The sequence below is a fragment of the Rhinatrema bivittatum genome, chromosome 6, assembly GCF_901001135.1.
Source record: "Rhinatrema bivittatum chromosome 6, aRhiBiv1.1, whole genome shotgun sequence".
Lineage (NCBI taxonomy): Eukaryota > Metazoa > Chordata > Amphibia > Gymnophiona > Rhinatrematidae > Rhinatrema > Rhinatrema bivittatum.
In genome coordinates this window covers 218,138,990-218,161,235 of record NC_042620.1, presented here as the reverse complement: position 1 = coordinate 218,161,235, position 22,246 = coordinate 218,138,990, and the positions used below count along the sequence as shown (strand labels likewise).

Sequence of the window (22,246 nt, the reverse complement as noted above, 5' to 3'; positions counted from 1 at the left end):
TGAGGTTCAGCCTTTTGTCTAAGGTGACCCCAAGGTCTCTTTATGATCATGCTACCCCCGTTTTGATAGAATTACACTGGTTACCAGTCCAGTCTCGAATTCAATACGAATGTTTGTCATTAATCCCTAAAGCAATATATGCAATAATGATGAATGGTTGAATGCATCCCTCTGCATCCACACTCCATCATGTAATCTAAGATCCCTAGGCAAAGCACTGTTAACAATACCATCCCCAAAAATAGCCCATTTAAGTTCAGTCAGGGAAAGGTCATCATCTTTGGCTGGACCAAAAATTTGGAATTTGCTTCCCCTCGATATTCGGACAGAGTCAAACATACACAGATTTAAGAGACTTTTAAAGACATGGTTATTCGAACAGGCTTTTATCCAATCAAGTTAATCCCTAGGTCCAGATTCCCTCCCTTTACTAATCTTTACTAAATTGTTAAATTGTTATTAACTACTTCTAATTTATTATTAATTGTCACCATAAACTTAGTCAGGCATGGTTTTTAGTTAAATTAAATTTATGGTTATTTTTAACTATTAGTCTGTTATCAATAATTTGTTTTATTGGATTTCAGGATATCATTTTTTATTTTTCTTATATATATATTTAATCAATTTAATTGTTTCTTAGTGTGTTTTAATTGGTTTTAAGAATTATGTTATTTTGTTTATTTGTTGTATTGTAACCTGACATGAAATTAATATGAATGTCAGTATATAAAATTGCCTAAATAAATAAAAATAAATAAATAAGTCCTCCTTGCCGTGGCAGTCTGCCATCACACCGATGTCCATCGCAGCAGAGATTCAACAGAGCCAGCAGGTATCAGCATGGCATGTTGTGCCACATGGCCACTACAATACATGTTGCTTCCTTTGCACAGATGCACAAGTGAAGCACCTAATGGACCTTGTAATCCCAGTGGTTTTGGCTCAGCTGATGAAAGCTTCTTTTGAGCTGCTTTGCTTCTGTGACCTGAAGTACCTGACCTGGAAGTCAGGTCAGGTACTTCAGGTCACACACTGAAGTGATTGCCACTTTTTTGTGGCAATCACTTCAGCACATGAGGTCAGTAAGTTCCAGGCCTTAGTGACTAATCCACCGTACACATTTTTTATGATAGGGTGTCTTATGCACGTATCCTGCGAAAGGTAGTGTCGGACTTCCATCTTAACCAGTCCATTGTCCTGCTAACATTATTTCTAGGCCCCATTCAAACCAAGGTGAACAAGCCCCGCACAGTTTGGACTGCAAGAGAGCCTTAGCCTTCTTTCTGGAGTGGAAAGAACAGGCTGGGGATCACTGTTGCCAAGCAGATGCTTTCCATTTGGCTAGCAGACTGAAGCTCCTTTAATGCCCAGGTCGGATTGCATCTTGGGGGTCATTTTAAGGCTTACACTGAGCCATGGCAGCATCAGTGGCCCACTTGCAAGCAGTCTTCATGAAGGAGATCTGCATAGCTGTGACATAGAGTTCCATCCACTGATTCACATCACATTACTGTTTGGATAGGGATGGCAGACGCACAAGGTTTCGCCAATCTGTCCTTCAGAACTTTGTTTGAAGTTTAGAATTCAATTCTGTTCCTGCCTAGGGCCCGTTATTTCTGATCAGACTGCCCCCTCCTGTTACCAACAAAATGTTGTTGTGATCGTTGGCACCTGTTTTGTTTCTCCCCTTTGATGTTGGGGGGGGGGGGTACCTGTAGCTAGGGATTCACCCATGTGTGAGGACTGCCATCCTGTTTGTCCATGGAGAAAGCAGAGTTGCTTACCAGTAACAGGTGTTCTCAGAGGACAGCAGGATGTCTGTCCACACGAGGCCCACCATCCTCCCTGTGGAGTTGGATCTCCACTTTGTGGGTTTTCTTCTTTATTATTTTCTTCTTAATTCTATGTTAAAAGATTGAGGTGACCCCGCATATATACTTTGTATATTGCATGCCCAAAGAGACTCTATCAAAGTTTTAGAAACTTTGAAATAATTTTTATCCCAGGACAAGCAGGATGCTAGTCCTCACCTATGGGTGATGTCACTGACGGAACCCTATTGCGGGAAAACTTTCTGTCAAAGTTTCTAGAAACTTTTGACTGGCACTGTGAGGCCACTGAGCATGCCATGATATACTCTGCCACAGGGGTCTCATTCTAGTCTTCGTTTTTCCATGCTGCTGTAAGCATTGCGGAGACAGGAGCCCTGTGAGTTTCTTTACTCACTTCTGACTAAAAAAGTCATTTTTTCCAAAGATTTTCTCCCATACGGGATCTCACTCCCCCTTTTCTCACCGGATGGTGAGAAATTGATAGCTTTTTTACGTAAGTAAAGACGATAAATTGTCTCACAAATTTTCTGTTTTCATCGATGGCTGTCGATACTGACATGGCTTCGGGTTTTAAAAAATGCCAGATTTGTAATCGGACCATGTCAGTCACAGACTCACACCTAGATTGTGTCGTCTGTTTGGGCAAAAAACATGACATTTCGTCCTGCCAACAATGTCAAGAAATGACTCCGAAGGGAAGGAAACTTAGGCAAGAAAAAATGGAGCATCTTTTTCACCTACAACTCCTTCCTTCACCTTCGACGTCGACAAAATCATCCCCAGGAGGAGTTACAAAAAAAGTCCTGCTGAGGAAACGTCGACTGGAAGGATCTGGGGATCAAGCATCACCAACACCGTCGACGGCATCGATAAGGTCAGTAACCGAAATAAGGCCTAAGCATAAGCATCGACATAGTCATGCCCCGACACCACCGTTAGCTCCCTCCCCGGGGGAACTGAGCGTGAAGTGGCAAAGACACAAAGATACACTACTACCGTCTGGGCCTACTTCGGTACCACCTATACAGCCATCACAGGAGATATTGTCTCCTCCTCCACCGGCGCCAGCCGTTCCACCCATTCCACAGGACTTGTTGATACTCATCAAGGAAGCAGTAATGCAAGCCCTAAAAGAACAACTTCCGACGATATCGCCGATGCCGGTGACGTCTCCTACACCGGTGACGTCACCGATGCTGGTAACCTTACCAATGACAATGGCAGTATCGATATCGGTGACATCGCTGATGCTGGGATCATTCCCAATGCCGGGGGAAACCCCGATGCCAGTGACATTGATTCCACTGCTGACCTCGATGTCAATTCCAACGTCGATGCCTTCTGTCTTATCAGACACTATGCCGATGTCGAAGGCTTCATCGGTTCTGGCACCGATGCCCGTCTTCACTCTCTCACCGACACATGCAAAAAAGGGAAAAACATCGGTGACTACAAGAAAACCATCGAAGACACCAATATCTTCGATGCCAAAGCCTTCACTAACGGTGCCACTCCTTCCTGGGGCTCCAGGATCCATAGAGTCAGCACTACATAACATACTTATGAAAAGATATCAGGGTTTATTGGATTCTTTACCATCTAATCCAAGAGAGGATAATTTTTCTGTGCCAGGCTCCATCAGATGATGTCACCCATGTGTTAGGACTGTCATCCTGCTGTCCTTGTTAAACATCTGTTACCAGTAAGCAACTTTGTCTACTTTACCCATTGCAAAATAAAATGCATAGTTATTCATATAAATGGCATGTTTTTCTGCACATAGTTTCTTGAAAGTTCAGGTTATACATGTAGATCTTTCAACATGCTGCTGGAATACCTTTTGTGCAGGTAAATTTATGCTTGTAATGAAATTACTTGAGTATCTTTAGGTAGTTCAAAATCTACTTGTATAGGGGCTGATTTTAATATACATACCTCCCTGTATTTTAAATACCTAAGTCCTGACTAAACTGCAGAAAACTCACTCTAGATGCAGATTTCTTTAAAAAAAAAAAAAGGCATGTTATGAGCATGTTTAGGAAAGCTTTCATTGATTAGAAAGTGTTATACATTATTCAGTGTAAATAGCTTTTCTGTAAAAATGAGTTGGGGTTAAAAACAGAACTTTTTTTGTGATAGTCTGATGTACTACTCAAAGCAGCATTACCTCCTACTTAGCAAAATCCAAATTTATCATGCACAGAAGAGCACTTAGTAAAGAAGCTGAACTGCCAGAGCCACTTTTTTTTTTAAATAATCGACTTTCAGGGGGAAAAAAAAAAAAGCACAGCTCAGCTGACTCTGTCCCAGCATTTTTTATCATCTTTTACCTATTACCCTGATTGTGAATTCTGTGCTTCTTCAGAAGCACTTGGTTATTTGGTAGTTAGAAAATATGACAGGATAGAAAGAAAGAGGTAAAGGGATACTTATTTATTTATTTATTTATTTATTTAAAAACATTTCTATACCTTCGTTAAGATAGGTACCATCACATGTTTGAATTTTGCTATAAGTATGAGGCACTATTGCTTTAATAAAGTGATAGTAAATTTGCTGAATTATAAGCTGAATTTAGAATAAAACCCACATAGTTCTTTTATAAGGTTCTCAATAGCTGTTCCAAAACATACCTTTTCCTAGCACATGGACAGATGGGTTTAGCACTCATGGGTTATACACCTCTACCAGCAGATAGAGCTGAGCAAACTGACATCACAGTACATATACTCCTGTAGTGACATCAGCCTGTCTGTATTCTCCATCTCCAGCAGATAGTGGACATGTGTTTCCCTACTGGGGATTGTTTTAGATTTTGGAAGGAGAAATAGAAGGAAAATTAATTTGCCCCGCTCGCCTGTGGCAATACCACATGGTCCTTCCGCCAATTGAGAATTCCTGAGGTGATTTCCATGGTCCTTGAATGAGTGCCTTGGTCCAGTAGCTGGCTTTTCAGCCGGTGTGGACTTAATTGCTTGGACAGCTGAAAGGCAGCGGGTGCAGGAAGCTGAGCGTGGTATCACATCATGCCGGTTTACAATTAACAAAGGGGTGTCAAAAGAAGATACAATAAAAACATTAAAAGGTGTTAAACACTGAGCCCAGTGTTGCTTGTTGGCTGAGCATTAAAATGGTTATCTGTTTAACCAAGTTTTGCTAGTTTGTTCACAGTTGTTTTTGAAGAGAATACTGGCAGGCTGATGTCACTGCAGGGTATAAATACTGTGAAGTCAGTTTGCTCCATTTCCATCTGCTGGTAGGGGAGCATAAACCCACTTGTTCTGGATTCATTTGACTGTCCTAAAGAAAAGGAAATTATCAAGTAAGTAGTAATTTCTCATTTACTTGCCGTCTCTGGATAAGGAAAGAGATGCAGAGGAATATTGCGTGTTGCGTCCCTTGGATGTCAAGAGACATGTCCTGAAGTATCTGGAGGTTTCTAAGTACCTTTTCTAAATACCTTTTCTACTTGATTATTATCCTGTTGCCTTATTTTTAGGTCGATACAGTAAGGCCGCGGTAGAAACAGTGCGGCAGTGTCAGGCGCACCCTTCCTCCCCGCACGCACAGTTCTCTTGACCTAGCGCCTGATACTCTCTTCTAATTGCATGCAAATGCATGCCGCGGCTGTGAAGCGTTAGGGAAGGGTTAGGCCCGCGCAACCCATTTTACTGTATAGGCGCTTAATACAGCGCCTATACAGTAACCTGGGTGCGCTGGTACCTGTCATTTCAAATGTCATTTCAAATGACATTTGAAATGACAGGCACCAGGAAGTGTAAAAAACAAAAAACCAAAAATATGTAAAAACCTGAATGTTATAAAAAAAAAATAAAAATTTTTAAATACCTGTCACTTTCCGAATCGTGCGGTCATCCAGGCAGCGCCGGGAGCCGGAGGGCCGCGTGGGTCCAGGCGGCCGGCGGCGGGAGCCGGGTGTTCGATCGAGGCCACGGGCGGATGGGCGCGTGTTTAATCGAGGCCGCGGGGGCGGGTGGGCGCGCGTTGGTTTCAGGCGGGCGGCGGCAGCGGCGGCGGGATCCGGGTGGGCGCGTGTTCAATCTAGGCCGCTGGCCGGGTCGCACAGGCGCGCATTCATTCAGGCGGAGGGAGCCAGCGGCGAAAGCGGCCTCCGGCAGCCCCCACCGGCAGTGAATGAATGCGCGCCTGTGCGACCCGTGCGATTCGGCGCTCAAGGCAGTCACATGCCGTGACGTCACGCCTTGAGCGCTGAATCGCACGGGTCGCACAGGCACGCATTCATTCACTGCCGGTGGGGGCTGCCGGAGGCCGCTTTCGCCGCTGGCTCCCTCCGCCTGAATGAATGCGCGCCTGTGCGACCCGGCCCGCGGCCTAGATTGAACACGCACCCACCCGGATCCCGCCGCCGCCGGCCGCCTGGACCCACGCGGCCCTCCGGCTCCCGCCGCTGCCTGGATGACCGCACGATTCGGAAAGTGACAGGTATTAAAAAAATTTTTTTTTTTTCTGACAGGTTTTATGTGTCCCACAGCATTACATTTTCTCGATCATCTCTTTATCGCTTTTTTTTTTAAATTGTTTTTTGTGTTTGAGTATCTTAAGTGGTGTCGAGGGATTTGTTACAAGACTCACAGTCCTAACACCTACTAGGGGGAGGCGGTAAACTAACACGTTAAGGCCGCGGCAAAACAGTGGGTTACTAAGGAGATAATATCAGCGCCCGTTACAGTATTGGAGGGGAATAGCTAATTCCTTCATTATACAGCTAATTCGTTCATTTACACATCATTTACATGCTGGGTGCGGAAAGGGTTATGTGTCTATTTTAAGAAGCACTACGGACGCGTGAAACTGGAGACTGTATCGCTGGATCGCCTTACTCGTCTGTATTGTGCGCTCCCAGCTCGTTACAGACGGGAAATCTTCAACCGCACGTTACTGTATCGACCTGTTTGTTACTGGTTCATTGTAAAGCCTCTTGCTGCTTTGCAAAGCCTCTTGTTGCATTAAGTTACTTGTAAACCTGTATCATCCTTCCGGCCATTGCCTCTCGCTCACGTATGTATAGTACCTTTTTTACTTGATTTTCCTGTTGCCTCATTTTGTCACTTGTTCATTGTAAAGCTTCTTGCTGCATTAAGTTCCCTGTAAACCGAGGTGATGTTCCTAACGTAACTCGGTATATAAATATGCTTTAATAAAATAAAAAAATAAATAAAATAAATAAGCCTTTCTGAAAGATAGCTTGCCTGCATGTCCTCCATGGGGGAGGTAAACGGGGCGAGCCGGCTTCGCGGGTTACAATAGCTCGCTGGATTAAGGAGGTAGTCATGGCTGTAAATGTGGCCACTGAAAAGCCATTGTCTACTAGGGCTCAGGCAGTGTCATGGGTGGATGTTAGATTCTTGTCTCCCGTTGACATTGGTCGAGCTGCAGCATGGTCCTTACACACCTTTTCCAGGTATTATTGTCTGGATATGCAGACTTGGGAGGATGCAGCCTTTGCATGTGCAGTTTTGACTCGACCACGGGCAGCCTCTCACCCTATTTGGGAGTAGCTTTGGTACATCCCATTGATCCTGAAGCCATCTGTTTGTGCTAAGAAATGAGAAATTACTACTTACCTGATAATTTTATTTATGCGTTTCATATATCGTCATTCCAGAATAAGATTACAACGGTTTACAAAATCAGCATTCATATTCTTAGTCAACAATTACATTCAGTGCCAGCATTCATAATCTAGGTCAAGATCACAGCAGTTATATGTTTAATTTCACTTTCCTTAATATAGACAGATGGGTTCAGCTACCTGGCCTTGGCTGCCGTATGTTTGTTATAGTCCTCTTGGGTGACTACGTGTTACTGGTAAGTGTTACTCCAGTCCCTAGACTATTGTTAATGTATTTCTTGTCTGAGATCAGTGCTTCATGTCGGTTGAGTATTGAAATGCTTATCTATAATCACATTTTTGCTAGTTGTCCACAGTTGCTTTTGAAGAGAATACTGACAGTTTGATGTCACTGCAGGAATATATGTGCTGTGATGTCAGTTTGCTCTGTGTCCATCTGCTGGTAGAGGTGTATAACCCACTGGTCCTGAACCCATCTGTCTATATTAAGGAAAGTGAAATTATCAGATAAGTAGTAATTTCTCAACAGAACTTAAACATTTGCCTTCTCGTACAGTTTTCAGCACATTTGAATGATTTGTGACCGATATGACTGCTAATTAGAGCTATGTAGAATTTTAAAAAATGTGGGGCAATAAAAAAACAAAGGTATGTCATATCTCCTCTGACACGGCAGAGAATATCAACTTAATTATGATCTATGCAAAAGGAAACTTTAAGCACATTAATCTTATTAGCACAAAAGATATACATGTAAGACTTCAACTTGCAGAGGACGAATGTGTTAATTCCACTTCACCTTGACTGTATCATGCCAGCGCATATAGGAAGTAGTAGTTATGTTTATATATCCTGTTTAAGTGTATGTAAAGCACAAAGGACCAATAGCATCAAGGTGTAAATTCTGGTTGGTGAAGCTTGAGTTAGATTGCCACTTAATTAGTATGATTTTAAACAAATCATATAACCCCCATCAAATCTCTGTTTTCTTAATTTTTCTTCAGTAAATATTTTCATTTTGTTTTCTAATCTATGCAGCTTGTGCATATTGGCTATTATAACATAGGTCTTAAACAGAGATTTGAGCAGAAAGGAAAGAAAGTAATGATGAATGACTTTGAAAGATATTGACCAGTGTTAGTGGCTACTAAAGAAAAGATGAAGGGTATCCAGTAAAGAGTTTGTCTTGATTCTTCTACAGCAAAGCTTCCTACATTGTGATTGCATTGTTTTTTTTGTTTTGTTTTTTTTTAAGTATATTTTGGTGCTCTTGAAGAATTATATATTAATTCTATCAGTTAAGGAATAAAAAAGTTAGTATGTTGTATAACCCCATTTTCAAAGGACTGGGTAGTATGGAGACAGAAGGGACAGAGTGACTTAGAGCTTGATAAGCAATAATACATTTTCAGTACTTTTTCTGTGTAATTTCACAAAAGTATACTACTAATGTATTGGAGCCACTTTGAATTGTGTTTTAGGACAGAAAAGCAATGGAACTTTTAGTCTTCAGTACTAGAAATTGAAGCAAAGATCAGAAGGTAAATCTATATAGTTCTTATTAGGTTATGTTTACAGAGGAAGATGTGAAATTCTACCTCGCAGAACTGGCCCTTGCTTTGGATCATCTACACAGCTTGGGAATTGTATACAGGGACCTGAAGCCAGAAAAGTAAAGTAAAATGAAATTTTTATTTAATTTGTTTATAGTGATTTAAATTTTATTGATGTGCCTTGTAATCTTTGTACATTTGTGCATAATTAAATTAAAATATAAAATATTTTTTGCATGAGACTCATATTCAGTAGTTGTATAGGTTGTAGATACAGATAACTGTATTGAGCTAACATTTAAACATTAGAATATTTCATCTAATCTGTTTCCATGAATACTGTATTGAAAATGTTTTTTGTATAAAAATTCCTGTGTTATGTGTATTGGTGAATGTGAATTTTAATTTTCAGCATTTTACTTGATGAAGCAGGACATATCAAGTTAACAGGTAGGTAACAGTTACCAGCACAGTTTATTTATCTTTGCATTAAAGTTTATATTGCAGTTCATAGAATTGTGACATAGATTCTAATATTCACGTTTGTTTCATAGTTGTACAGATACAATTTTTCTCTAACAAGCAGTCTCAATAGATTCACAAATATGGTCCCATGATCCACTCGTGACTGGCCGAAGTACCTTCCTAAGTTGATGACTTGTAATCTTGAATCTTGATTGCTAAACAGCCAGGCATCCAATCTGCCAGCCTACCTTTTTTCTTTCAGATGAAATTCTTCATTCTTGTATAAGGAGTAACACTCATTTGAGGGTGCAGTCCTCTGTCCTGGACTTTATTAGCTGACTGCAACTGATTTGCCCCTAATGGGGGAGGCTCTTTCCCTCATTCAGTTAAATTGTCAGTACCGCTTTGAGGATTGAGTCTTTCTTAAGGAGTGTGATCTTTTCAGTGCCCTCTGTTCATCAAAGCTATGGCACCCCTCACCTTCCAGATGTATCATAATGTCTGCAAAAATGCCAATGGTTGTCCATCCCAAAGAGTGAGATTTACCACTAGTGAATGAGATTGAAGGCTAAAGAGTGAGATTTTTCCTGTGCTTAGGGTATAAATCTTGAAAGATTTAAATATTTGTCTTGCTTTCCAAATGAGGAGCAATACAAAATATTTAGCTTTTTTTGATTTTATTTCAATTGCAATTCTTTAATCCAATATGAAAACAAGATGGGAATGGTGTACTCCGTGAACCATGGAATAGACCTTTCCAAAGGTGTTCTTTACAGTGTGTGTGTGTGTGTGTGTGTAAGAAAGCCATGTCTTTCATCTCTGCTCCTCTTCACCCTGGGGATCCCTGCCAGTTATGCTGCCTCTTCATTTCATTAGCTCTTCACCCTGGCCCTGAATGCATATGAGGAGGGCGCACTGCTTGTGTGCATGAGATCCCCTCCAGTTGCATGAGATACTTGTAGAATGGTTGTAACCTGGCATCTCTGCACACATACTTTCCTGTCTAAATTGTAGAAACGATAGTCCTTGAGATATGTCTGGACAGGCATATTCTTCTGGTTGCATCATACTTCTATTACTACTCAGGTGTGTTGTGGCATTTTCAAATCCTAAAGCAGATAATTGAAGGAAATAGTCTTCCTTGCATATTGTATTTACTGTAGTCCCTGAGGTGCATTGGGGCAACTATGGCTCTTAGATTAGACTCTCTTCTGATGCAGAACCCTGGACTTTTGTACCCCCTTGACATATTTGTTATATCTGAATTGTTTAGTATGCTCATGTTCTGACAGCCATGTCCCTTTTGACCATGCTAGTATCAACTGTATGCTTGGCTGCTTTTTGCTGGCTGCATGTTCTGTTGTATTTTAATAAGCTTATAATGAATAGCTCATAGAAACGGATCCTTGTGCCCCCTCTGAGGTCTGTTCCCCACCCCTCCATATGAACCTCTGAACAAAGCACATCTCTTCCAACTGGTCCTTTGAGCCAGCTGTTCCATTCAGTCTACCGCCTTCTGGCTGGCCCATGTGAGCTGAATCTTCTGAGTTGTAGGCCTCCTCCAGACAAAAGTGAAAATTAATGCCATCTGCACTGCAGAGGTTGGTGTCTCAGTTTAGTATTCTTTATGCAGGAATACTCTCACTTGGGGATTGCCAACATTTTTTGACAGAGTGCCAAAAACCAGCAACATTTTATTAGAAGTTGGTGTGCCATGGTTGTCTCTCCAGTGTTATCTTCCGATCAGCACCAATTTAAATCAGCCTAGTGCTCTGCTTACTTTTTTAACTTTTGATTTTATTAACTTGCCAGATAATACATGCCCCCAACAAGCAGATTACAAACGAACAGCCTGCACACACAATACACCCCTCTAACCCCCCCCCCCACCCCCAAGGTATCATCTGCTCCTTATTTAATCTGCTGCTTCCACCCGGCATACTTTTCTGACTGGTCTAAAATGACAGTACCTCAAGCTTTTTAAAATTTGTGGGCTGGCTATGCTTATTGCTTGCATCACAAGATCATCTGAGCCAGCCAAATGGTTTTGAAAATATTTATGATGCCAGCTTTCTAGACCAGCAGGAACAGAGTGTGGAGCAGAATGTTGAGTAGCACCAGCTCTTAGGATTAGCAATCCCTATCCTTATCTTTTGACTGAAGCAAGGTCTGATATTCTAAACTTTACTTTAAAAAAAAGTGCTTACATTTAGAAAAAGTAGGGGCCTATTTTCAGCAAACTTAAGGCCACTATTCACTTGCTTAACTCTAGGTATTTAGTGCTAGAAATCACACTGCGTGCCTTAGCTCTCTCCTGGCCTTGACCCACTTTTTAGGCACCTAACTTTTTAGGATCCTAAATCTAGGACTCAGGGAACACTTTGAATTTTCCAGATTTCTTTTGCGGATGTGCTCACATTTCTCTCAAGTTCCATAGAGGTCTGTATGTATTAAATTAAAGGTCTTTTCTTTTAAGCTTCATGAAGGTTCCTTTAATTGGGTTTTGAACACTGATGATCTCTTGGTTTCATTACCTGACCTGGTCAAGGAGGTTCCAAAATCTGTACCTGCATAGTGTCAGATTTACTTGCCTATAATTCCAGTTTAGTTGGTTACAATTTTGGTATATTCTAATTTGTTCACTGAGTGCACAGCTCCTTTTCTTCCTGGCCATCTTCTAATATGTGGATAGCCATACACATTGTGTTATGGTTTGGAAATCTCCATCTATGCTAATCCATTGAGGCTGTTTTTAGAGAAAATGAATTTGCTTATTTGAAATAGGGGTTCTGTAATAACAGCAGCTTGATTCATACAACTTAGCCACATCCTTTTGCATAGTTACATGCTTCGTGCTGTATAAGCTTTTCAAAACAAAAAGAAAAAGTAAACCGTGGGGTTTGAGCAAGCTGCTGGCAGGTTGGCAGTCTGATTTGCTTATAAAACCATTCAAAAGCTTTAAGATTCCAAACTGGCAGTTTGGGAAATTGCAAGTTAGCATGAGAGACTCATTTGATCCATCTGTGTGAATCCATTGAGCTGCTGCTATTTGAGAATCCTAATTACATTCACTTTATTTTTTAGATTCCTTTTGATATTTAGATGTCACATACATGGTATAGTTAATTCTGAATTAGTCTCTGTAATTAACTTCTGTTTTGTTGTATAGTGTAATTGATATTGGGTTAAAAATTGTAAAATTTATTTTCCAGTACTAGAGCTTTGACTCATAGATTATATATATTTTGAAAATTACAAGAAATAATTCTAAAAGAATTGATATGAATACTCTGTATTTATGGACTTTCTAAAAGGAAATTGATTTCTTGTTAAAATTTGGTGCTTCCCCTGCTTTTGTTGCTTTTATTAAGACATGTATAACTCACTTTCCTTTTGTTTCTTTGTGTGAAATGTTAGACCAGCAAGCAACTTCAGGTTAGACTAGTAACTTAGCAAGGAAGAGGTTTGAGAGTCTAGCCTATTCCCATTCCTTTACCTGGATAGGGCTGGGGAGCTATAAAAATAGTTTTTAATTCTTGATGAAAAAGAAATCTGTGTGTCTCTAAACAACTGATAGATTGCAATTTGAACATGAAATAACCAGTAGAATCAGATTTTGCAGCTTGGCATGAAGATAAGTGAAAGGGTGGGGGGGTGTACACTAAGCTAGGATTTCAGTTACAAGGAATCACTCAGTAATTGAGACCAACTTTATTTTAAATCAGACAGCAAGGTCTTGAGTTATAGTGAATGTTACTTATTTTGATCTGCATACTTTTTATGCCTTTGGTAAAATTATCTTGAATTTCTAAATGAATGTTGAATCTGCCATCCATATAGATGTTTGAACTATAGACGTTATGAATGCTGTTCTTTTTTTAAAATTACACCCACTGTTTAAACTGAAAAGCATGGAAACCGTTTGCTCCATGATTCAACTTCTGCCAAAACATATAATATGTGTCACATTTTTGTTCCACTGTTGACCAAAGAGGAGGTTATGTGTGCCACATTACCAAAAAGGTACCAATAGTGCAGTTCATGTCATTGAGATCAGTAAATGTCAGGGTGTAAGATGTTAATGGTGAGAATTTCTTCTGAATTCAAAAGAAAAGTATACATCTAGATGTTAAGACTGGATAATAGTTACTGAATGTCTTGTGCACCCATTTTGTCTGTGTGCTAAAAATGTTCAAATCCATACATTAAAGCTAAGATTTACATGAGGTTTATGTTGGAGTATTTATGTGACTGAGGTTTTGGCATACAGACCTTTGTCTAACTGTCTATATATTTCCCATAGATAAGCAGACTGAATTAGCCATGCTCTCTGGGCCATTCTCCAGGCGGCCCGATACAGAACTTTCACAACATATAAAGAGCTGTGCTCTGTGCGCCTGTGCAGTCATTCCCGTGTGATTCTCCTTCCACATTCAATTTTTATTTCTCCCACAGAGCTCACAGTCGCGGTTTCCTTTCTCTCGCACCTTTCTTTATTACTTTGAATCTCTTACTCTATTTTCGAACTCTTGTGTCCCCAAAACAGCACTTTTAAGGGCTAATATGGCATCAAAGGCACTAGGTTTTAAGTTTTGCCAATGAGGCAAAATTATCCATTACAGATGGACAAAATTATTGCTACATTTGCCTCTGTCCTGACAACGATAAAACTTCCTGTTGCGACTGCGGCAGGATGACACCAAGAGCCCAGAGACAGAGGGCAGAGAAGATGAAGAAGCTGAGGATGACTCTTCGACCTCCTATGCTCTGACTCAAAGATCATCCCAATCCTTACTGACTGAGAAGACTAAAAAAGTTAAAACAGGTAGGAGATCCACCTCTTTTTAGAGCCTCAGCCGAAGCAAAGTCTGGTTGAAGTTTCTTCAAAAGATATACAGGGTTTGGGAGAAAAACCCACAAAGAACCCAATTGTCTTAGAAAAACAGCAGGAATAGCATTAGAGTTAAAAACGGCTAAACAAAGTAAGCTGCATGACTCAATATCTAAATCGACATGTCTGCACATCTCATCTACCCGCCCGACGCATGCTGTGTCTAAATATCCTGTGCATGACAGGTCTGGTCACGCAGCACATGAAGTGTCTAAGCAGTAAGCACACCATTCTGCCATTTTTGCAACCTAACGATTGAATGTGCTCCTTAGACCTCAAGGATGCCTATGCCCACATATCAATACATCCGACCTCCTGTAAATACCTTTGTTTTTAGATGAACAAGACACACTATCAATACAAGGTACTTCCTTTTGGCCTGTCCTCAGCTCACAGAGTGTTCACAAAATGCCTGGCAGCAGCTGTGACCCATCTTTGCAAAAAGGGCATCAAGATATTTCCCTTTCTGGATGACTGGCTTATAGTTTCCTCGGCGCCACAAACTCTTTGGTCATACCTACAGCAGACAATCTGTCTAGACAAGCTCGGTTTCATAATCAACTTTGAGAAGTCTCAGCAAGTTCCCACACAAGTCCTCCAATTCATTGGAGCCCTAATCAACGCCAAATTCTGTAAAGTCTTTCTGGTACTAGAATAAGCTCCAACCTTTCAAGAGCTAGTCTCTGCCTTGAAAAATCAATCAAATGCTTCAGCTCGGCAAGTTCAAACAATACTGGGTCAGGTGGCAGCAGCCATTTTTGTAGTGTCACACACTTGCCTTCATATGCATCATTTTCAATGGAGACTGAAGGATCAATAGTCTCAACACAACTAACCAGTGTCTTCTCGAATTTTGATGATTCCTTCAATGACCTCTGATATAGATTGGTGGCTCTCCCCTCAAACTCTTCAGGTGAGAGCACCATTCCAATTACCAGAGCATCAAATCACTATGATAACAGATGCATCCTTCCATGGCTGGGGTGCCCATGTATTACATCTAAAGACTCAAGGAGCTTGGTCACCTTGAAAAATGCCTGCAGATAAACTTGCTAGAGCTGCGAGCGATAAGAAATGTAATTCACACCTTTGTCAATGTCCTTGTAGGGAAAAAAGTGATGGTTTACATAGACAACCCAAATGGCCATATGTTACATAAATGGAGGAGGGTCCAGTTCACGGATGCTTTGCAAAGAAGCAGTATTGACTCTGGAATGGGTGTTAAACCACTCAATCCATTTGCAAGCAACATTTCTTCTGTGAATAAAGAATGCAGAGACCAACAGGCTCAGCAGAATATTCCACCCTTATGAGTGGGAACTCAACCAAGAGGTGGCGAACTACCTTTTCAAGGAATAGGGAACACCCTACATAGACTTCTTCGTGACGGAGACCAACACAAAACTAACAAGGTTTTGTTCCATATACCCCAGGGCTTATAGAGTAGCCCAGGATGCCTTTCTCCTTCCCTGGACAAACAGACTATTCTATGCTTTCCCACCAATATCCATGCTGGGACGAGTGATACAGAAGTGCATAGCAGATGAATCAGATCTCATTCTCCTCGCACGAGCATGGCCAAGGCAACCATGGCACACCTACTTAGTGAAGTTGGCAGTAAAAAATCCAATACGCTTAGGCAATCAGGAGGACCTCATATCATAGGATGAGGGCACTCTGCTTCACCCCCCTGCATTCCTCCCTACAGCTGAAGCTTGGAGATTGAAAGGAAAACTTTGAGGCATCTCTCTCTCCCGACAAGTCAAGCATATTCTTATCTCCGCTAGAAAACCTTCTACATGGAAGAATTATACCCAAAAATGGGGCAAATATTCTGCCTGGTGCAATAACGCAGCCATAGACCTGCTTTACAGCCCCCCAGAGCCACTTCTCCAATATCTACAGCTGTTGTTTTCTTCTGGCTTAACAGTGTAATCCATCAGAATACACTTTGGCGCTATTGCAGCATACCATCTTTCATGGAATGGCAGATCTATATCTAAGCATCCACTAGTATCCCGATTCATGAAAGGAGCTATATGGTTTAGACCCCCCCCCCCCCCCCCCCCCCCATCACAAAGCTGGCAGTTCCATGGGATATTAGCATAGTTTTGGAAAAGCTAATGTACCCACCCTTTGAGCCATTCAATTCCACTTCCATGAAGTTTCTAATGTGGAAAGTATTATTTTTGATAGCTATTATGTCTGTGTGATGGGGTCTATATTCCAGCCCGGGGAGGTGGAACAAAATACCAGGAACAAAAACTCCCTGGAACCGAAAAACCCAGCAACACAAAGTCAAAGACGCACCCTGGTTTCTTCCCCCCTGTAACCATAGAGAAAGAGGAGCCACAGGTGTGGGAAATAGAGGGTGGAGATCCAGAAGCCAATCCCTGGCTGCAGGGGGACTGCAAAGCAGAGGGTGGGGCCCTAGGAGCCAATCCCTTGATACTGGAGCAGGAGTCATCACGATATAAAAAGGAGTCCCTAGCAGAGCAGTCTCAGTCTCCTGCCAGAGACTGAGGACAGAGCAGGACCTTGCTACCGTGTGCTCTGGGAGACTTTGACCCTGGATGTTGCCTCTACAGTGCGAGGAAGGACAGCAACAGTGATTCCAAGGAAGGTGAGCTTGTGGATACCAAAGCGTCTATTTATTTGGAATTATCTGCTTTAAGGACACCTTACTAAGAAAATTACCAAGTGGGTGGTTGAATCTCTGGGGAAAAGTGTGCGATCCCAGAGGTACAGTGGGAGGTGGCAGTTAGGCCCATTGGGCCAGACTTTGACTTTTGGAGAACTTATTGAGATTAGTTTTGTCTTGTGCTGGCTGTCACAGAGGACTGAAAGACAGCTAGAGACTTAAGGTTTATTTTGAAGCCAGCCTATGCTGATTGGGCTGGCTGGCTCAGCAGGGAGGGCTCTTGTTTTCCAGTCAGACCCGGGACTGGTTCAAACCCTGCCTGGGGACTTGTGGGGAAAAAAAAACTGTAAGTGATTTCTATTTGAGTTTTCAAGTGGCCAGGAAAGTCCCTCTCCAAGATTGGACCCTGGAGAGGCTGAGTTTGTCCAGTGGCCAGAGGAAGCATCACAGTCGGCAAGGAGAGTCAGTGAGCTACAGGCCTTAGTTCACTAACTCACCATTTTTTCAGTTCTACCATGATAGTTTCCCAGTCTTTCTCCCTAAAGTGATCTCAGCATTTCATCTCAACCAAACGATTACCTTAACAACTTTCTTTCCGAAACCTCATGCTACAGAAAGGGAAAAAAACCTTTATACCATGGACTGTAAAAACTTTGGCTTATTACATCCAAAGAACTTGGTCCCTGAAACGTCATGCACAAATGTTTCTCTCCTACAACCCCAGTGCTCCAGGTTTACCAGTTTCTAAACATATGCTAGCAACAGTGTATTACCTTCTGTTCGTTACACGAGGACAAACTCCCTGAAGGCATAAAAGCGCATCGGATCTGAGCCATAGTAACATCCATAGCTCACCTAAAAGATGTTCCGTTATTAGATATCTGCAAAGCAGCGACATGATCTTTTATGCACACCTTCACAAGTCACTACTGCCTCAAACAACAAACACTCTCAGATGCACTCATCTGAGAGTGTTTGTTGTTTGAGTCTTACAATAAACATCTACCTGTTTGTGTTTGTGTCTTACAATAAACATCTACCTGTTTATTGTAAGACATCCTCTTGTCATTGTTATTGTTTAGAATGTAAACCGACTTGATTAGTAATTCTGTTACTGGAAATTCGGTATATAAAAGTGCTAAATAAATAAATAAATTTAAGCTGTCCACATTTATTAATTCTTCTCACTAATCAATCAAATTGCAGGCACTGCCAGCAAATATGAATGAATATAGTGCTTTCGAATTCCTAGCTGGGGACTCTCAGAAAGCATGGCTAATTCAGCTTGCTTGTCTATGGGGGGAAAAAAGCAAATTTGCTTACCATAAACGGTGTTTTCCGTAGATAGCAAGGTGAATTAGCCATGCGTCTCCATCCTGCTCTCTGGACAGCTTCTTTTCCTTTTACCTCTATCTCTCTTTTTTTCTGTTCTCCATTCGCTGCACGGTTATGCTTTAATTTAATTGAATGGGGGAGGAGAATCACGTGAGAATGACTGCGCACAGAGCACAGCTCTATATACGTTGAGAAAGTTTCTGCGTCGGGCCATTCGGAGGATGTCCCAGAAAGCATAGTTAAATCATCCGGCTATCTATGGAAAACATCATTTACAGTAAGCAAACTTGCTTTTACTGTGCCGTTCTATTGTTTTACTCCTTGTAAGGTACCCAGGAAAAAGAAATATATAAAATAAATTACCGTACCACTTGCTAATATTTTAACAATGACTAGACTAGGATAGTTCATTAGCAAATCAAACCCTTGAGATTATTCCTCAGATGTCACCTGTCTTTGCTCTATTCTTGATGAAAGGTACTATGTAGGCCCTTTGCTTGATTAAAGGTACTATGTAAATACAGTTTCTTGTGCTACCAGTATATTTTTCTGCTCTCTCATCTGTTTAATTTACCAATCAAAATCATGTTCAGCCATTGTACAGAGAAAACAGGATCATGCCAGTAAGCATTTGTTTTTCTAGCTGATTACATCATAGTAGGATAATTCATTGCTTAAATTTTTTAAAAAGCCTATTCTGACCTATGTATGCAGCAGCTGAGTATACAAAAGAAGTGATTCCAACCAGTAAACTAAGCAAGTATAAAATGAAGAGGCAAAATAATCGCACACAGGCAATTTGATGATCTCATTTGTACAGTTTTTATTAACTGAAGGATACTTTAAAATATAAGAACATGCCATACTGGGTCAGACCAAGGGTCCATCAAGCCCAGCATCCTGCTTCCAACAGTGGCCAATCCAGGCCACAAGAACCTGGCAAGTACCCAAAAACTAAGTCTATTCCATGTTACCATTGCTAATGGCAGTGGCCATTCTCTAGGTGAACTTAATAGCAGGTAATGGACTTCTCCTCCAAGAACTTATCCAATCCTTTTTTAAACACAGCTTTACTAACTGCACTAACCACATCCTCTGGCAACAAATTCCAGAGTTTAATTGTGCGTTGAGTGAAAGAACTTTCTCCAATTAGTTTTAAATGTGCCCCATGTGTGGCAGGGTTATTTTTAAAGTACTGTATTTCACAATAGTTTCCCTAGTTGGACGCTTTGAAAGTTAAAAAGTGCTATCATTTTGTTATAAACAGGATATTTGTATAGAAGAGAGGTTTCACCACAGAAATCCAAAGTCGAGCGTTTTATAGAAGAGAGGAAATGTTATACAGTCCTAGGGTTGCCAACTGGCTCTTCTTTTTATGACATATTAATTCAGTCATGTCTTTTCTATGATGTAGATGGAATCCCATTAGGCAAAACTCAAATCCTCTTTAGAATTGCAAGCCCACATTGCAAAAAATGTTTGGGAATATTTTTTAGCTAATCAATTTTAGGGTGTTATCCATGGTATTGAAAATCTTTGCAAAATGTTGTCTTTATTGTTGAGGTAAGCATATTTTCTCACAAAACAAGCAGGATGGTAGTCCTCACATATGGGTGACATAACCGGATGGAGCCCTGTAAGGAAAACTTTTCTGTCAAAATTTCTACAAAGCTTTGACTGACACTGGCACACTGAGTGCACTGAGCATGCTCAGCCTGCTATTATCCTTGTGAGCCACAGGGGTCTCCCTCAGTCTTCTTTTTTCCGCTCTGCAGTAAGCTATAGCGGTTAGGAGCTCTGTGAGAAATTCTAACACTTTTTATGCACAGAAATACTTAAATTTTTGCATCACAAACACTTTTCCCTGCACGGGTCTCCCTTCACGTACGTTTATTCGACGCTCGGTGAGTACTATGCCCTGTTTTTTTGGTCGGTTCCTGTCACCTCCCTGGCCTGCCAACCAACTGCGGCCTTCCTTCTCCCTATGTTTTCATTTAGCCACACATAGCCTGCGAGTGTTCCTCTGTGACACTCTGCCTGGTTATTAGCACTAGTGGGACAGGGACTTCCACGGTTTCCATTGCTGCCAGGGCCCCTGTCGATTTCCTCGGTACCCTCACGCAGTCGATGCCCCCATTGCTACCATCGATATCCCCTTCAGACCATCCTGGATTCTTAGATGCCATCAGTACCCCTCCCCCCACAGTACTCTGATGCCATCGTCCCTGCATCGTTTCTATCAGTGCCATCCATGTTTTTCATCCATGGAACTGATTTTTCCTTGGGTTTCATCGGTGCCATCATTGAACGGATGGATGCCATCGACGCTCACCTTTGTGTCATCGGTGCCATCCATGCCCGGGTCGATGTCATCGTCGCCCAGGGCACTTCCATTGATGCCAGGGTCATTTCCATCGATGCCCGGGTCCATTCCATTGATGGCCATCGATGCCCAGATCCATTCCATCGCTGCCAGTATCATTTTTCTGATACCAATGATGTTTTTTTCAATTATTCAATGCCACATCGTTCCCACAGATACCTACACTGATGCCGTCAGTGCTTCGTCACTGTCATCATTGCTCTGCCCGAGACATCGACGTTTTTTCATGTATATATTTTTGACGATATCCTCAAGGCCGCTTCGGCCGCCATCGACATCGTCAATACTGACATAGCACCGCCACATAATGCTTTGGGTTCTTATTAAAGCCCCGTATTAGCCTACAACACTACATAGTGCCAGGAGCAGTGCAGGCATGCTGACAGTCTGTCATCAGTCGCCATCCAAGACACCGAGGGCATCCATCTTGGCACTGGGGAAAGACCAGGCCGAGCACCGTGGCATGCATCGTCACCCGACACGGTGACCGTCCGCCACGACGCCATCCAGCACATCGGTGCTATCTTTCTCGATGCTGGACAATGCTCGGGCCGAGCAACATCACCCCTGCCATAGACACTGTTCTGTACAGTATTGGCAGTCCTTGGTGCTCCAGAAACACCATGCCATTCTGCACTGGGATCATGAGACATCGAGCCGCTGCGACGAGGGCCGGGTCCACGAGCTATTAATTGGCTCCCCTGTTCCCGAGGCGTGCCCCACCGACATCGGTGTGGGATTGTGGCCCTCCACTAATTACGGTGGTAGCGCCAGCCACGCTCAGCCTGTCTCCTCTATACCTGTAACAAACAAAAGAGCACAGTTCGCCCACAAATTGGGAAATCCAAAGAAAAAAGGGAAAACCAAATATATAATAATCAAAGAATTGCTCACTTACATTTTTTTAATTTAATTTTTACTATTTTTTATAATTTTTGTATATAAATAAACAAATATTTAAGTAAACTGCATCAGCAAGGTCCTAACCTCGAAATTGGTATAAGGGACAGAAAGATGATGTGAATGGTCCACAAGATTAAAGATGTTCACATAACCTGCTCAGTTGCTAAAGACGGAATTGCAGTTTTTGCACATTATTGTGTCTGTAGACACCGTGTATTTGGAAAATCTTTTGGCTCCTGATGAAGCTGTTTGCAGCGAAACTCCGGCCAAAGTAGAGCCCCCTTTGAGACATCAAGTAAAACATTTTCAAGTTTAGCCTTGCTATACAGTCTAATTTATACAGCAGTGGATGTGTATTCATTAACCCTTACCGACAAGTCAAAACATTTTGAATTTAATTTCAAAAGTAACTGCAAGTGATTGAGAAGACCGAGCGCGCTCTGACTTTCAGGAGAGACGCTGACTGGCTTGCTGATGCAGTTTACTTAAATATTTATTTATATACAAAAATGATAAAAAATAGTAAAAATTAAATTTAAAAAATGTAAGTGAGCAATTCTTTGATTATTATATATTTGGTTTCCCCTTTTTTCTTTGGATTCCTCTATATCTGTGCCATCATACCA

The 22,246-nt window shown here is 41.6% G+C and overlaps 1 protein-coding gene across 8 annotated transcripts in view; it reads left to right on the top strand.

The window, feature by feature from the left end:
• RPS6KA6 (ribosomal protein S6 kinase A6) overlaps positions 1-22,246 on the top strand; it is a 353,752-nt gene that overhangs the window by 195,801 nt on the left and 135,705 nt on the right. For 4 of the 8 annotated variants that reach the window (XM_029606558.1, XM_029606560.1, XM_029606556.1 and 1 more), the window contains 2 exons: positions 9,005-9,126; positions 9,415-9,452. In XM_029606558.1, the coding sequence (XP_029462418.1) occupies positions 9,005-9,126; positions 9,415-9,452 (160 nt within the window). The remainder of the gene's footprint in view (positions 1-9,004; positions 9,127-9,414; positions 9,453-22,246) is intronic. The other 4 variants (XM_029606562.1, XM_029606561.1, XM_029606563.1 and 1 more) reach the window with 3 other exon arrangements.